Below are 16,950 nucleotides of genomic sequence, written 5' to 3'. Positions count from 1 at the left end.
TTAAGGGCTTTGAAACACTCCACTGGGCATAATCTTCTCCGAAAAGAATGGTACATAAGACAATCCTTTGAATTTCTAGCTCATCTGTAACATTGCAACTTGCAACCTGAAGGATATGATATTTCGATCAGTTTATCCAGGGATATTGTTTACATGCACTTCTGTGCTGGGATTGCTTTCAAGATTTGCTTAAAGTAGTGTCTCCTACCAATCATACCCATTTGCAGGTCGCAGAACACAATAACTTATAATTGATTAATTACCATGGACGAACACTCTGCAGTTGGTGTGGGCTAATGCAATATAGAACCAATGCTGACTCCATTGCTGTATAATAAGCATACATTTAATTTCATGTTAATAATGTAGGATCCTTTTTGTTCGCTTATTCATGCAACAATCAGTCTTAAGTGATTGAAGTTTCTCCTTTCAAATGGTAGCCTGTTTCACAGCTCCTCCCTGCATTGCGGTGCTGGAGCTTTGGCCAGAAAAAGGAAGAATAGAAAACCATGTAGAAGAGTAAAATTTTAGTCATGAGAAGAAAGGATCAATTTAAGTCTTTTACTAGATTTTTTTCAGAAGACATTAAGAAATTATAATGAAGTTTGCCACTCAAATGGAGCCTGCAACCCTTCTTGGACACACTGTTACATATATCCTGTTTCGAATGTATAGCCATAATTACGTATATAAAAGGGAAACGTCTTTCACAGCTTGCTCTGACTACACTTTATTGATTTTACTGAAATATTTTTTCGATTGCTCCTTTTGCAGCAACAGGCCACATCAGCTATACCATAATCATGAGTCTAGTTTGTCTAGTATGCCATGGAATGATTTCTCCCAGAACTTAGCCCGACTACCATTATAGATACTGACAACAGTGCTAACTCTGTGCTTTTCTCTTAATGAAAAACGTGCTCAGGCACGGTTGCGAAAAAAAACAGTGCTAACTCTGAATAACTGGAGGTCAACATTGTCACAAGGTGGTGTAGTGCCAACCCAGGGTATGTCAGGTTCGAATTTTTTTAATACATTTTTTTACTCAAATTACAGATTAATACTCTGCATCGTAGGAATTTCAAAACTAGATCATGGTCGTCTGCTGCCTGGACGAAATCACGAAAGTAATACACCCTCGCAGTACCAGTTATCCTTTATTTGTTTGCTCGACGCTCTACTCGGAGTTCCAGATGTAACACAATAAATCAACTGTGACACACATATAAAACAACATTGAAATCGTCAAATTTGGGGGGGGGAATCAAACTAAATTTCGTCTAACGGGTAGACGAAATTCCAAATTTCATCTGCCCAGCGGACGAAATTTAATTTCGTCTACCCATTAGACGAAATATAAATTTCGTCATGCAAAGCTACACGAAAACAGTAATAAATTGTTAATTCATGAAAATTTTCGTCTGCCCACTGGACGAAATATAATTTCGTCCGACGGCTAGACGAAATTCTTGTATTTCGACTACTGAAACGACGAAATCTAAATTTCGTCTGACGGACAGACGAAATTACCGTATTTCGTCCTCCCACTGGACGAAAATCATATTTCGTCCAACCAGCGGACGAGTATAACCTAGTTTTGTAATTTGAGAATTTTATAGTATTTTTCTGTAATTTGAGTAAAAAATTGTATTAAAAAAAACAACCCACTCAAACCACAACCATCTTACTATCTTAGTTGCAACGCCCTTCTGAAAGCCTGAAGATCAAGGACCCCTAGACGACCCATCTGTTTTGGTAGCAAAACTTTCTTCCAAGCAACAAGACTGACCCCCACTGGCATCCTCCTCTCCTTTCCACAGAAAGCTCCTTCTGATCCTATCAATTCTTTACAGAGCCCATATTGGTACTGAAGTCAGAACTGATAGCACTAGTGTTAACCTTCCAGCCTTGTCTAGTAATTTTCCTTTCCACGATGGTAGTCTGTCTTCAATCTTGTCTACCAATGGCTGCACTTCCACTCCTTTCAATTTTCTTATACTCAGTGGCAGCCCTAGGTAAGTGCAAGGGAAGCACTTAACCTGACAGGGCAGACTCTGCAGAACTGTATCAAGATTTATTGCCTCACATCTGATCGGGTATTCTCCACTCTTGTCTAAATTTTTGCATAAACCTGAAGCTTCCCCAAAGGCTGCAAACACTTCTTTAAGCACTTCCGCATCTTCTTTCAATGGATTGACAAATACTGCCGAATCATTTGCATAGAGGCTAATCCTGAACCTCGCTGCTTTACATTGCATCGGTGTCATTGCAGATGTTGATCGTGCCTTCTCAAGTAACTTTTGTAAAGATTCTAGTGCTAGGATAAAGAGCATTGGTGAGAGGGTGTTGCCCTGTCTCAACCCCGTGCGATGTTTGAACTTTCTTCCTTTGGTTCCATTTGGTAAAACTGACGAAGTGGCTGTGGCCACCAAGTTTATGATCCATCCTCTCGACGTCACTCTGAAGCATCTAGTGGCGGCACCTGAAGAACATGTCTTTTTCGCTGAACCTGAACAACTGCAACCTGTAATTATTAGTACGGACCACCACAGCAGTTCTTATGCGGCACATCATCGGACATTGCCAAGATAGAAAAACCTCTGATGACAAACTTTCAACATTCATTTTGAATTGGGAACATGAGACTCCTTGGATGTTTGAGCAGCAATATCCATGTCACGGTAAACGCTTCAAAAATCTGAAGTCACATGGTGTTGGCTGCAGAATCGGAGCAGCTTAGCATCGAATCCCTTGCACGTGCTGGGCGAGATCAAAGCAGACAATCCCAGCAACGCCGGTCGATGCATTGCCGGTGCCCCCACCGGCCGCTTTCGCTGGCATGACAGCCTCCTCGCAATCAAATTTGTGATGGCTCTAGCTAGTTAGCCTTGCCGATGCATCCGAATCAACGTCGCCGCCGTCCACGGGGCATCAGAGGTCGCACCGCTGCTCGCTCGTGCTCCTCGGCCCTCGGCGGTGCTCTATCGTCGACTGCTACTTTTGGCCCTCGCCCTCGCCGGAGGCAGGCACACGCCGTAGAACTCAGAACACCTGGGACGGAGCCGGCCATGGCGCCGCCACACCGTTCCACCTCCCATGTCTGGAGGGATAAGCATCCCACCTGCCAACGAAGCTCTCAAAACGCCGAAGTGATTCGTACGGCCACTAGACTCTGGCTCGCGTTGGTCGACGCGCGGCGGATCGGAGGCTCGGAGCTCCGCGCATTGTCGAGGTCTCCAGGTCCAGGAGAACGGACAGTCGAGCGAGGAAGAAGCAAGGGCCTTCTTCGCTGTCTTCGAAAATACGAAGGGGATCGGTGGCCGTACGTGTATGATCTGACGGCCAGGATACGCCCAGGGCATGGACGGTATTTGAAACTCCGTCCACCCGGACGGTATTTCATCTACCGTCCCCCAGGGATCAGGCGCGTGGCCACCTGGCCGGGATTGCGGCCCAGAACTTCGCCGCCATGGCCTCGAATGCGAGCTCAAAACCTGCCAGGTGCGCGTTCCAGGCCCCATGCTGGTGCACTGGCCGGCGGGGCTCTTCGGCGCCGTCGTAATCTCATGCACTGAGGTTCTGCTGCCGCTAGCGGCCACGGCTGACGGCAGTGCCCGGCATCTGACGCTTGCAGTCAAACACCTCGATGGTCGCGCGCCGAGAAAGCCAGCCCGCGAAGCAGAGCACCTTGTAGAGCTGGGAGACGCAGGGGTCGAACGACAACACGGAGAGCAGCACTCTCGCGCGCGGCGCAGGAAGCGTGGCGGCGTGGTCGGGTTCACTACGTGGAACGCCGGCGGCCGGGACGCGTAGTAGAGCAGCAGATTGTTGCATCCGTCGATGATGATCGACGCGTCGTGGCGCGGGAAGAAGCCCATGTCGCCGGCCTGCGCGCCGCCGCCGTCCGGTATACGGCGACGCGCCCGTAGCAGTGGCGGCGATCAGGCCCACCCTGGTGATGGACGGGGTGGACGGTATTTCATTTACCGTCCACCCTCGATCTCTTAAGACCGTTGGGTCTCAAATATGCGGCACCGATCAAGTCAAGGTAGGTAGACTTTTCCTCCTTCCCCGCTTGACCGCAGTCCTCCGCGACGACGCGCTGGGATCCGGTGCGCGGGTGTGATGGTTATCTCGCCGGAGCCGACGTGGGGATCGAACGGTGGTGGATCAAGCGCCATTGCTGCCCGTGTAGAGCAGGGCCGTGAGCGCGGGCGACGGCGTGCCGATGCGGAGGTCGACGAGGTTCGTCGCCCGGCTCGCGTGGACGGCCGCCGTTGCCGTGGCAGTGGAAGTGCCAGCGCCGCCGCTCCACATCATCGATGCGGAGGGCGCCGTGACCGCGGCGAGCCGGCCAGGAGGCCGCTCGCCCGGCGGCGCGGCGGACGCGGTCGGCCGCCGCGAGGAGACCGCGGTCGTCGACTTTCGTCAGGTCGAGTCGGATGCCATGGCCTGGCTTGCTGGGAACGGTGAAGAACGGCAATTGGAACAGCAGGCCGATGAGGAACCATCGTTGGACACGATTAGACACGGTACGAAGGGTTTGGTCATTCCTGCTGTATGGATCGATTCTTGACGAGCATGGTTAAGGCAAATTGATAGACAGACAGCCGGACCTCGGTGCCGTGCGGCAGCGAGCGCACGCTGTCCAGCTGCCGAGCTACGGTAGCACAGAGTCTACTGTCCAAGTCAATGTAGTGGTCGTAGCCAACAAGTAGCCTGTCATGCTTTTGGAGGCTCTTGCCATCGCCGGAGGCAGGCTCGCCGCAGTACTCAGAATGCCAGGAACAGCGCCGCCGCCGGCCATGGCACCACCGTGCCATTCCACCTCCCATGTCCGGCGGGTTAAGCATCCCAGTACCTACAAAGCTCTCGCAACTATCAGAATCGAACGTGATTCTTGCAGCCGCAGGATTCTTGCTCGTTGGGCGACGCGCGGCTCGGAGCTCAGCGCGACGTCGAGGAGAACAGCAGTCGAGCGAGGAAGGAGGAAAGGGCCGTCGCTGTCTTCCGAAATCCAAAGGCGGTAGGTGGCCGTACATGCGCGATCTAACGGCCACGAGAGGCCAGGGGGCGGACGGTATTTAAAATACCGTCCCCCCGGACGGTATTTCATCTGCCGTCCCCCCGGTCGTCAGGCACCCCGCGCCTGCTGGCCACCTGGCCGGGATTGGGGACCAGATGTTCGCCGCCACGGCCTCGAACGCGAGCTCAATACCTACCAGGTGCGTTTTCCAGGCCCCATCCACCATGCTGGTGCACGGGTCGAGGCGGCTCGTCGGCGCCGTCGTGGCCTCCACCGTGAGCTGCCACAGCAATGTCGACCTCCAGCGATCGTCGCTCCGCATCGTCGATGCGGAGGGCGCCGTGAGCTCGGCGAGGAGGCCGCTCACACGAAGGCGCGGCGGACGCGGTCGGCCGCCGCGAGAAGACCGCGGGCGCCGACGTGCGTCAGGTCGAGTAGGATGCCACGGCCTGGCTTGCTGGGAACGATGAAGAACGGCAATGGGAATGGGAACAGCAGGCAGGGAGAAACCATCGATTGGAGTTGGAGGCGATCTGAGCCACGAGGGGGGGCGATGGGTAGTTGTCCCTCAGGCCTCAGCTTAAGGGCAGCCTGAGCAGTGGGCTTGCTTGGGGTACGACTGCTGTGAGTCCACGACCCGAGTTGCACTAGCGAGTCTGCAATAATGCAGTGGAATAGGTGAAGGTGGTGCAGCAATGGTGCTAGTTGGTGGGTGCGTGTTTTGTTAGGTTTGGGAGGTCGGAAAAATTAGGCTTCAATTTTTTCGTGATTTCCCCATCTCGCTTCGATTAGGCTTCAATTTCTACAAGCCTTCCTTATTAGCTGTCCAGAATGACCTTCCCTCCCCCCAGCACGCTTGCAAATTCACAGCGTTCAGTATTCAGACGTCAGCGAGGAAGTCAGTCAGAGAAAAGAGCAAAAAGAACTCTCTGTATCCATCGTCATCATTATCAATTTGTCAGGTGCTGTAGCGAAAGGAAACTACACCATATCAAGCTCTGCACAAATCTAGCACCGCAATGTTTCGATAGAAAGATCACTCGCTGGTAACTCATGCAGCTCTTTACCAGCAATAACAGAACCAGATTAGCAGCTGGGCAACTTGTTATCGCTGATCTGTGTCATGGGAAATCACCCAGCTAAACGATAGTCTATTTGTCCTGCTATGACAAATTCCCGGCAACTACAAACATGTCGCAAGGTCAGCAAAAATGACACAGTAAATCTTGCATGTATATACTGAAAATTGGGGCTATCTCGGTCCGTACGAAATGCTAAAAGTGCTCATTATTGATGACCACCAAATGAAGTACACTTAAGAAAAAAGAAGGCATAACCTAAAATGACTCTTGAATATAGCAAGAACCAGACTAGCATCATGCATACGCCATACATAAAGGCTGCCAGTGCCCTTGTCGTCATTATCAACGGTGACCTCCATCAGTTGTCTCCATTCTGCTGTACATAACTGCATCCCGAAGGCAGAAAGGAGAAGGGATCCTCAGAGATGTCGAATCCAGGGCGAGTAAAGTCATCCAGTGCGCCAAAGCAAGGATCAAAGCTCAGTGGCGAGTAATAGCCGCGTGCATCATCAGCCATTTTCATGTCAAGGTTTGAAATGCCATCAGACGAGCTGCAAGGGAAGCACCCCATGCTCCTCGAAATTTCATTCATAGGCTCGCTGTCCTGCTGTTGCTCTGATGCTTCTGATACCTTGACGTCATCCATGGTCAATGCTTGTTTTAGTTTGTTTATTTAATATCTGCAGTTCTGGGCATCCAAAAATTATGAAATTTATGTAGTAGCTTACTCTTTGCATGTTTAGTTCATTGTAAAAATTTCATGTCCAGAAGCTATGTGCATGTTTTGGAAATCTATTTTTGTTCAATTTGTCTTGTTGAGGCTAAAATAAATGCTTTATGTTATCAATAAATGTTGGTTAATTGTTTTTTACACTCTTTCTCAGTAGCTTATCGTGCTGGTAAAATTTGGTTACCAGTTTATGATTACAAGTTAAGTTTTTACTTTTTGTTTGGTTCCTAGTGTTAGTTTTCCTTTTATATTTGTTGCTAAGAAATATTTTTTGAATATTTAAATACAGCAACTAAATTCTTATTCATGTGTAAATCATGTTAACCTGGTTATACTAGAATATGGTTGGTTTTATTTAACTTGCTTATGCTTGCTTATTAGTTAAATAAGGTCTCTAGTTAATCCTTCTTGCTTTATAGCATTGCTTGGCTTTTCTAAGTAAAGTTTAGTAATGCTTTTCGAAGGAATCACTTAAGGCTGAAGTGTTTGAAATCTGAAATCTTACATCAGCAACAAACCGTTTTCCTTTTGAGCTTGTTTTTTTTGTTGCTATGGTTAATCAGTAAATGTTGTCCTAGCCATGTCTGTTTGATTGCATTGTATTGCATCATGTGTTTTTCTTATGTTTATACATATGTATTGTTGCATCTCATTTAGGTACAATAGATGAACCATGTGAAGGACGTGCTGTTGGAGCCGAAATCGAAGACGATGTTTGGTGGACATATCCAGAAGATGGATGGATGGATCTCGATGTGCATGACCGAAGGCAGATGCTCGCCAAGCGAGTATCATCTAACTAACACTGACTTAGTGTTAATCCCAGGCAAGCCCCGGAGCATAACCCCTAATTCGAGTATTCAATGGTTATTTATGTAATTGTGCATTAAGTTTTCTAGGAGTTGAAATGAAACCATAGATGCATAATCCCTAGGGTTCCTCAGTTACTCTATTAGTGTGCAGGTCGTTAGTGCTGTCATGCTTAATCAGGATTCAGTAGAAGTCGAGTGATTCCTGTCACTCGCGAGATATAGGTCCTTGTTACTTATGGCAAAGTGGGTTGAGAAGGAATTAATGAGGAAAGATAAATGGAGGCCAGGCGGAGATGAATTTGGTTATGGATATGGAATGAATGGAAAGTGAGCCTCCACCTGTGTCGATTGAGGACCATACCATTGTTGGCATTGTTGACCGAGGATTGAACAATACTAACCACATGCCGGAAGTAGGAGGTAGTCGAAACCGGTAAGCTAATTACCTGATTTGCAACGATACTTTGAACTGCGACCTGCTACTCTGGGAGTGGGATGATGGCGGGTGATGGAATGTATGTCGCCTTCGGGTTGTCTGGGAGTTCGCCGTGAGGGGCCATTCACCCGGGTTTTGGCAGGCGTGGTTCAGACGTCGGGGTAATGATGGGAACAATTGACATATGTGGTCCGGCGTGGCTGCACGTATCGTGTGAGTTAGGTCCACCTTGCAAGGTTAAATCAGATCGATTCGCCGTGACTCGCGGATATGAGAGCCTTGGCCACTGTGTCGCATCGTAGTAAAAGATTGAAATGAGAATGGAAAGTTAACATATGAGATATGATTGTGGTACTCTGGAAAGATTAATGTGATCAACCATGCTTGCTTTAGATGTTCAGGCAAATCTAGTTGATACTTGTTAAATTAAATTTGAGCTAAAATATTAAAAGTAAGGATCCACTATTGGTAGCTTTTCAGCAAAATAAACTTCAGAGCCAAAAAGCTTTGCATGTCTAGGAGTCGGCTAAGTATATACCAATAGTCGGGTAAGTCTTGCTGAGTATTAGTATACTCAGGGTTTGTTGTTACCATATTTTCAGGTAGCTGCTGCTGGTTGAAGCTAACCAAGATTCACATCGGTGGGCTCGATGTGACGTCCTCACGTCATCGTAGTTATCGTTGTTTTTCTAAACTAAACTTCTATTTAATTTTCGCTGTATTTTGAACTCTGATATTTTACGTAAACTTGTTTGTAAAACTCCGCATTGTAAATTAAATTTGAGAATTTTTGTCTGTTTGTAATTATTTGTGCTCATCTTCGTGCGAGACTTCCAGTGTTTTTCGATCCTTAACCCGACAGAGGACCGGATTACACCGTTTTAAGTGCGTGGTAACTTGATTAACCATTAAGATGATAGTTAGCACACTTAAGCCGATTTAATTTGGACGGTTCTGTTACACACACCCGAAGACCCGAAGGTGGTCGTAGGGAGGAGGGGTACCAAAGAGAGTGTGGTGTGGAGTGGGAGCAGGAGAAGCAGTGGACGGAAGGCGGTTGAGCAAGTAGGTGGCGGTGTGGAGGCTCTCAGTCCAGAAGCGTGGGGGACGTCGTTCGTCGTGCGAATCATTCGCTCAGCCTTGCCGTTCTGGGGAGAGGTATACGAACAAGACATACGCAGCTGAACACCCCGAGAGAGGAAGAAAGAACGGGAGGTGGAGTTGTCGAAATCACGCCCGTTGCCACACTGGACGGCCTTAATGGTGAGGCCGAACTGAGTAGACACACAGGCGAAGAAGTGGAGGAGGGTGGGAAAGGACTCAGACTTAGCGCGCAAAGAGAAAGTCCAAGAGTAGTACGAGAAATCATCGACCACCACCAGATAGTACTTATAGCCAGAAAGGCTGAGAACAGGAGAGATCCACAGGTCACAGTGAACAAGATCAAAGGCATGCGCAGCATGAGAAGAAGAAGAAGAAAAAGGGAGCCGAACATGACGACCGAGCTGGCACGCATTGCAGAGGTGCTCAGCAGGAGCCCTAGTACTAGAAATATCGGTACTACGACTGAGCTGAGCCAGAACGTCGTGGCCAGGGTGACCAAGACGGCGGTGCCAGGTGGTGGAAGACGGCGTCGCGGCAAAAGTGGCAGACCAAGACGGCCAGGGCGAAGAAGAAGGCGAGAGTGGTGCAGTGGAAGAAGGAAGGCGAAGGGTGTAAAGGGGCCCCGTGCTGTCACACACCGGAGTATTGGACGCCGGGAGGCCGAATCCTTTACAGTGAGGCCAGAAGAATCAAACTCGATGGAACAAGAATTGTCAGCTGTAAACTGACGAATGAAAAAAAGATTATGAACCATCTGAGGAGCAACAAGGACATTGGGAAGACGAAAAGAGCCAGGAGCAGAACCCACGGCGTTGACAGGAAGGCAAGACCTGTCACCAACCATGATGGAAGAAGGACAAGAGGGGTGTGGGGCTCAGACAGAAGAGAGGATACCGGCATCAGGGGTGGTGTGGAAGGAGGCACCTGAGTCGGCGATCCACTCGGTGCTGACCGGCGGCGTCCACCCCATGGCGCTGAAGGACTGCGCTAGTGCGGCATGGTGCCACCCCACAGGCCAGGTCGGCTACTGGCTGGGTGGAGCGGGCGGGGTCCAGAACGGCGCGAACAGGGGAGCAGCAGCAGCGAGCATGGCCGCCGGCTGGGGCTGAGGACGAGGCCCCCTCCGACCCTGAAACGGCCACATCGGGATGCGCGCTGGCCATGGGGCGCTGAAGGATGGCCAGGGCGTACCCTCAGGGCCAGGAGCATGAGTGGGAGCCGGAGTCGGGGTCGGAGCCGGAGCAGTGCCGCCAGCACCACCACCACCACGTCCCTCCCCCCCCCACCGGCGACGACGCCCGCGGCCTCCCCCACCCCCGGTTTGGCCGGTGAGAGGATCACCAAGGAGGGGGGTCGGGCGGGTCAATCTGGGTCCAGATCTAGAGGGCGGAGCCTGGTGGGAGGACGAAGCGCCGTGCTCAAGGAAGGGGACGGGCTGGAAGTAGTGCTTCTCCGCGGCGGCCCGACGAGTGAGAGTGTCGGACGCGGAGCGCTCGTGCTCCCAAGCGAGGGCAGCCGCGCAGACCCACTCCTGAGCCACCGCAGCCTCAGACATGGCGGCGAGGAGGGCCGCGGCGAGAGGAGCGTCGGCCGCAGCAGCGTTGGGGGCATACTGAACGCAGGCCACGCGGGCGCGTTCGGTGTGGGCGCGGGCACGCGCGCCATGGCCAGCACGGCCGTCGCGGGCGCAGGCACGGTCGGCGCGAGGGGTGGCCACGCGCCCACGGATCCAGTGGTAGGGGCGGCGACGGCGCCATAGGGCGGCCACGCGTCGGACGCGTGAGGCGCAGGCGCGCGCCAAGGGACGGTAGGGGCGGCGGCGGCACCCTGTGGCGGCCACACGGGCGAATGCGCATGTGCCGGCGCCCAGACCCGTATCTCGCGCGGCGCGGACAGGCAGGCAGGCACGCAGGGTGCCGCTAGTCCCGTGGCCGGCGCGGACTGCTCCGTATGTGCTGCGCATGGACCCGCAGGGGCGCGGGCGGCTCGGCGCAGGGGTCGTGGGTGGCGCCGGCGCGCAGGGACGGGCAGGGCGGCCGGATCCAGGGCGGCGGCTGCGGTGCCCGCGCCCTGAAGCAGAGGAGGCATCGGGACGCCGAAAAACAGAGGAGGGGCGGCCATGGCGGTGGTGTCCACGCCGGGCGCGCCCGTGCCCGTGCCGGCCGCGCCCGCGGTAGGGGCGGCGGCAGCAGCGACGGCGGCGGCGGCCCCGCCCTGGAGCAGAAGAGGCAGCGGCGCGCCCTGGAGCAGAGGGGGCGGCGGCGCCCTGCACATGGCGGCAGGAGCAGAGTAAAGGGGGGAAAGGAGGAGAGGGAGGGCGACGCTGGCCGGCCGGCCATGGGGCCGGCGGCGGCGGCGGCAAAGGGGACAACAGCAGCAAAGTTGGGAAGGGAAGGAGGCGCCGGTGGCCGGCCAGCCATGGTGGCAGCGGCGGTGGCGGCTAGAGAAAGGAGAATCTAGCTGATACCATGTAGGAGAGAATAATAGATGTATTTCTCCAAACCCTAGAAGAGTGGGTATATATAGTTCTTTTACATGAGCCTCTAGATGGGCCTCTATACATGGGCTCAGATATACACCAACAGGACTATACAGTAAAAAGAGACAACTGAGGAAAACATGCCCTGCGATCACTAGACTAGAGTACTACCATGGCAGAGCTACTGTATTAGTGACCGAAATACAGGGCCAACCGATACAAGCGATCTTCCTAGCCCCAACCGAGGAAACTGATTGATATTTTGTTTCATGCTCGATTTAACTCATTTATTTTATTGTATATCTTTTTACAGCTCATTGTTAGGTCCCATGAAGGACCAGATGCAAGGGACCAGCGTATTGATCTTTCAGGAATGAATAATGGATTCACAATTGATCATCAGGTGAATTCTGGGAAGTTGATTACTGTTTTCAGTGCACCTGATTATCCACAGTTTCAGGTTAGCACTTACTGTCGTAGTTCTTTTAACATTACTAAGCATGCCGTTTGGATAACATCATCATGTCAATATTTCAATGTTGGCTTCAGAGGAACGGTACAATAACCTCGGAGCATATCTTGTGCTCCGTGCTCCAGATTTTGCCACACCAATGTTCTGCAGCTTTGAGTCTGTCTGTGAATCAAAATCAGCAATGCATGTTTACTACGCGCCCAGATTTAGGCTACAATTTGACATGTATCTACCTTTGATGCAGGCGCCTGCATACTACGACTACAAGGAAGTGATGGACTCCGATGAAGAACTTGATTATTCTGCCATGGATCGAGATTGAAGATGCATGCATCACGTATTCTACTTTGCAGAAGACCGGTCGTTCTCACCACTGCAGAAGACCGGAGGACTACCCCCTTTGGCCTTTGCAGCAGAAAATGGGACACTGGTCACCTCGGGACTGTACAGGATGATCAATGCAAGCAGAGACCCAAGTCAGCAGACAAAAAACACTTTCTGGAACTCGAGAGCACCACCCCGGGTCCAATTCTTCACCTGGTTGCTCCTACATGGCAGCCTACAATGCAAAACAAATCTCTTCCAGAAAAAATATCGTTGATGTTACTTGTGATCTTTGTACGGGGCACCTGAGACTGTGGAGCATTTGCTGTTCTTCTGCCCCTTTTCAGCATCCTTTTGGGAGCGTCTGGGCGTCCAAGTGAGATCGGATGCCACCGAACGCGACCAGCTCCATCGCCACAGGCCGGAAACTCTGTCGATGGCTGTGCTGTTGGCAACTGTGGAAGCGGCGCAATGTGGGATTGTTTTCAGGCAGGAGATCATGTCCCTCGCAACCATCGCCCATCGGTGGAGATTCTTACGACGACCGGGCTCTGCTATGTTGGGCGGCGCACGGATCATCAGCGCTCAGCGCGTCGAGGATAGGAGAAACAGGAACAGCGGCCGAGCGCCATTGTGACCGTACATATCCGATTTAACGGCCACATGAGGCGCAGGGGGTGGACGGTAATTCTTCCAATTCAAACACGGTCCACCCGGTCCGGTCGCGGACTCGCGGTCGGTATCTCCTTTTATTTTACCGTCTCCCAAGAGATCAGATGCCTCGCGCCGCTGGTTCGGCCTGGGCATTCGGTTTAACCGAACCGAACTGTCACAGAACAGTCCAAATAATACCGATCAAGTGCACTAATTAACCTTTTAACTTAATCCTCCAATAATGCACTTCACCAGTACACTCAGACTGCCTGCTTTAACCAGGATCGGTTGCACAGAAACTCTCGCCAAAAGACGAGCACAGGTGATTACAAGCAACAAAAGTTTTCAAACTTAACTTACAGCCAGAGTTAAACCAAAGTCTCCCAATTAATTTACAATAAAGTTTTACAAGCCAGAGTTACATTTCGAATACAGAGTTCAAACGCAGCGGAAAATACAAACAGTTTGAAACAAGCTTCAAAATACTGTACGGTAGATAACGTCGATGACAAAAGACGAGCTTCACATCTTGCCCACTGATGTGAGGCTCACCTGCCAGCACTTCACGGAGAAGGCGGAACCCACTCGACCGCCCAACCTGGAGGAAGAGGCTGACCACTCCAGGACGCACTGATTTCCTCGAAACCTCCCGGAATAAAGCCTGCTCAGAAGGGTTATAACCAAACCCTGAGTACTCTAATACTCAGCAAGACTTGCCCGTCTATGGGTATACTTAGCCCATTATCTAGACATGCACAGCTCTTTGGCTCTGGAGTTATTTTGCTGAAAAGCTACTAAAACTGGATCCTTACTTTCAATATTTTAGCTCCAATTGTGTTGATAACTAGAAACTAGGTTTGCCTAATTCTCTAGAGCACACATGGTTAATCATATTATCTTTTCAAGAACATCAACACAAATTAATCTTTTCTCTTTCTGCCTTTCAATCCTTACTACGATGCGACGCATTGACCAAGGCTCTCATATCCGCGAGTCACGGCGAATCGATCCGATTTAACCTTGCAAGGTGGACCTAACTCACACGACACGCGTAAACCCCGTCGGGCCACACACGTCAACTGTTCCCATAATTACCCCGAAGTCTGAATCAAGCCCGCAAGCACCCAGATGATGAGCCCCGCACGTGCGAACACCCAGTGAACCCGTGGGCTACTTCACCATCCGTCAACCCTACCCAGCACCGCAGGTCGAGACTCAGATTCTGACGCAATTAAGGTAATTAGCTTACCGGTTTCGACTACCTCCTACTTCCGACATGTGGTTAGTACTGTTCAATCCTCAGTCAAAGGGCCAACAACGGAACGGTCCTCAATCGACACAGGCGGAGACTCAACTTTCTTTAATCAATATTCATGTCCAACTTTCCCTCCGCCCGGTCTCCAATTTCCTTCTCATTGCACTATTTCTCAAAACACTGCCTGAGGTAACAAATCTACATCTCGCGGGTGACAGGAAATCACCCGTCTTCTACCGAGTTTAATTAAGCATAGCGGTGCTAGCGATAACTGCACCAGTAAGGACACTGGGTATACAAGATTATGCATCTATGGTTCCAATCAATTCCTTGAACGTAAATGCACAATATTTTAAATATAACATGGAGTAATTAAAATAAGGGATATGCTCCGGGGCTTGCCTTGCAGGTCAGCAGGGTTAGTGGTTTCTCCGGGAGCTTGATTAACGACTTCTCCTGGCTGCGGTTCTCCTGCGAAAGGCTCCTGGGTCGGCTCAACGATCAGCTCGTAGGCGGTTTCGGGTTCAGCGTCTACACGAATAAAATATGCCATGCAAAAGTTAAAATGGTGCAATGAAATGATGCAAGGCACTCAGGATGCAAAACGCCAATTAAAAGAAAGAAACGACTTGACAACGATTTATTAAAGATTCAAAATACGACAAGCAATCAGAACCAAATATTTCTCAAGGGTAACCTATTTTGATCCTACTGCAAGAACAAAGGTTAAACTGGAACCAAGCCAAAATTAAAAGATACAAAGTAGAAGTAAATTATTTTGGCCCTAGCATAACAAATTGAGGAACAACAGATCCACGAACATGCACACAGGATATGCACCTGGAAATTTTTCAGTGAACTACACATGCAACAAGTAAGCTACCATAAAATTTTCAGGATTTTTAGATAAACCAAACAACCGATACAAAATAATCTAGCTTAACGCAAACCCTAAATTTAGCAGGGGCAAAAGTGACAATTCCCAAGCAAGAGTATTTTTCTATTGAAGATATTGATTTTAGAAACCTAACAAAATTTGGTTTGCATTTTTAGGATTTTTCTGCATTTTTCTAGGATTTATCAAACTCTCAGCCAAAATAACAAAAAATAAATAACTCCTCCCTTAACCTCTGACCCGTGGGCCCCACTCGTCATTGGAACAGAGAGAGCCAAAAGGGGGGGCGCTCCTCTGTTTTTGCCCCGGCCGCGCACCAGGGCCGTGGCCGCGGCGGTGGCGGCGCTGCCGCCCGCCCACGGCTCGCCGGCGGTGGGGGCTGGCCCGGCCGCAGCCAGGGCACCCGGCGGGGCTAGCGCAGGGCGGAGCAGGGGGGGCGGCCGCGGGGTGCACGCGCGGCGGGGGCGGGAAGCGTGCGGGGCGGCGCTGGCATGGGCGGCGGCGCGGCGTTCTCGCCGGCGGCGGCGCAGACCGGCGAGGGGGCGGGGCGCGTCGCGGTCAGGAGGCTCCGGCGGAGCTAGGGCGCGCGGCGGTGGCGAGCAAGCTCGCGCAGGGGTGGCGCGCGACGCGCGCCGGCGGCGCAGCATGCCATCCGCGGCGGCGCGGCGGCGCTCCGGCTCCGGCGGTGCGGGATTCGAGCGGGGAAAAGGCCGGAAAGGAAGAGGGGCGCGCGGAGAAGCTCACCGGCGACTCGATTTGAGCGGAGGGAGGTCGGGGAGGGGAGCTCGATGGGAGGGGCGGAGCTCGACGAAGCTTCAATGGCGGCCGCGGTCTGCAGTTTCGATTCCGGCCGGCGGAGGGCTCAATCGAGCACGAGATGGAGCAAGAAGGTGTAGGGCGAGGTTGCGCGGCTTGCAACGCGAGGAATTGAGGCACGGCGGCGAGAGGTGGCCGGAATCGGCACCGGCGCGGCGAGCGGTAGCTAGGGTTGCTCGGCTCTGCTGTGCACTCCGTGCGACGCGAGGAAGGGGAACGGGGAGGCGAAAACGAGCACGACTCCGTGCAGATAAGGATGGGAGTGTGTGCACGATGGGCGAGGTTCGTCGGCGCGACGCGTGGCGACCCCAACGTCGAGGCCGGCGAGGCACTGACCAAACCGGGGCACAGTAACCGAATTTGTGTGATTTTAGCCGACTTTGACCGTCCAAAGCTCCAAATTTTACATTGGAACATGAAATTTGGCCAAAATAAAAGTTGTAGAGGACGATAAGAGCTACAACTTTTGTTTTGGGCGAAAGTTGATTTGAAGCATAGATCACGGAGAAAAATGAGATCGAACACTGCTAAACAAGGTTTTACCACGAACTCGATTAACGCTAACAATGAGCTTGAGTCCATAATTAGCAGTTTAAGCACATGATTAGCATCGCGATTAACACTAGGGTGTTACACGAACCGATCGGTTCTTCGGTTTTTTAGCAAACTTCGGTTCTCCAGAAATGAGAACCGTTCGGTTCCTAGAAAATCTGAGAACCGAGCAATTCGTTTTCGGTTTTTTTCTGTTTCGGTTCCGGTTCCTACCGAAAGAACCGAGCGTGTTCAACGCTCGTCGCCTATGTTGCCCGGATACGCGGATACGGATACCGATACGCGATACGGGGATACTCCGATACGCCATTTT

General features: G+C 51.4%; 2 protein-coding genes across 2 annotated transcripts; one reads left to right on the top strand and one right to left on the bottom strand.

Annotated features, from left to right (window-relative positions):
* Positions 1-5,389: 5,389 nt before the first annotated feature.
* LOC120710276 (vegetative cell wall protein gp1-like) lies at positions 5,390-11,311 on the bottom strand. Its single transcript, XM_039995914.1, has 2 exons — positions 10,716-11,311; positions 5,390-5,483 (listed from the first exon to the last, which is right to left on the bottom strand). The coding sequence occupies exons 1-2, from the start codon at positions 11,309-11,311 to the stop codon at positions 5,390-5,392; spliced, it is 690 nt and encodes a 229-aa protein (XP_039851848.1).
* Positions 11,312-11,951: 640 nt separating this feature from the next.
* LOC120708810 (serine/threonine-protein phosphatase 7-like) lies at positions 11,952-12,804 on the top strand. Its single transcript, XM_039994227.1, has 3 exons — positions 11,952-12,129; positions 12,212-12,301; positions 12,386-12,804. Exons 1-3 carry the CDS (start codon positions 12,043-12,045, stop codon positions 12,461-12,463), a joined length of 255 nt encoding a protein of 84 aa, XP_039850161.1. The 5' UTR covers positions 11,952-12,042; the 3' UTR covers positions 12,464-12,804.
* Positions 12,805-16,950: the final 4,146 nt, after the last annotated feature.

Source organism: Panicum virgatum, chromosome 5K (genome assembly GCF_016808335.1).
Source record: "Panicum virgatum strain AP13 chromosome 5K, P.virgatum_v5, whole genome shotgun sequence".
NCBI lineage: Eukaryota > Viridiplantae > Streptophyta > Magnoliopsida > Poales > Poaceae > Panicum > Panicum virgatum.
This window is presented reverse-complemented; position numbering and strand designations above follow the sequence as displayed.

Excerpts from the sequence above, each read along its gene's own strand:
- LOC120708810 (XM_039994227.1), top strand. The coding sequence starts at position 12,043 with ATGAATAATGGATTCACAATTGATCATCAGGTGAATTCTGGGAAGTTG. Across the intron at positions 12,130-12,211 it reads CTGATTATCCACAGTTTCAG|GCTTCAGAGGAACGGTACAA; the intron begins GTTAGCACTTAC and ends ATTTCAATGTTG. Across the intron at positions 12,302-12,385 it reads TGTTCTGCAGCTTTGAGTCT|GCGCCTGCATACTACGACTA; the intron begins GTCTGTGAATCA and ends CCTTTGATGCAG.
- LOC120710276 (XM_039995914.1), bottom strand. The coding sequence starts at position 11,311 with ATGGCCGCCCCTCCTCTGTTTTTCGGCGTCCCGATGCCTCCTCTGCTT. Across the intron at positions 5,484-10,715 it reads CTGCGGTGGCTCAGGAGTGG|CAAGCCAGGCCGTGGCATCC; the intron begins GTCTGCGCGGCT and ends CATCGTTCCCAG.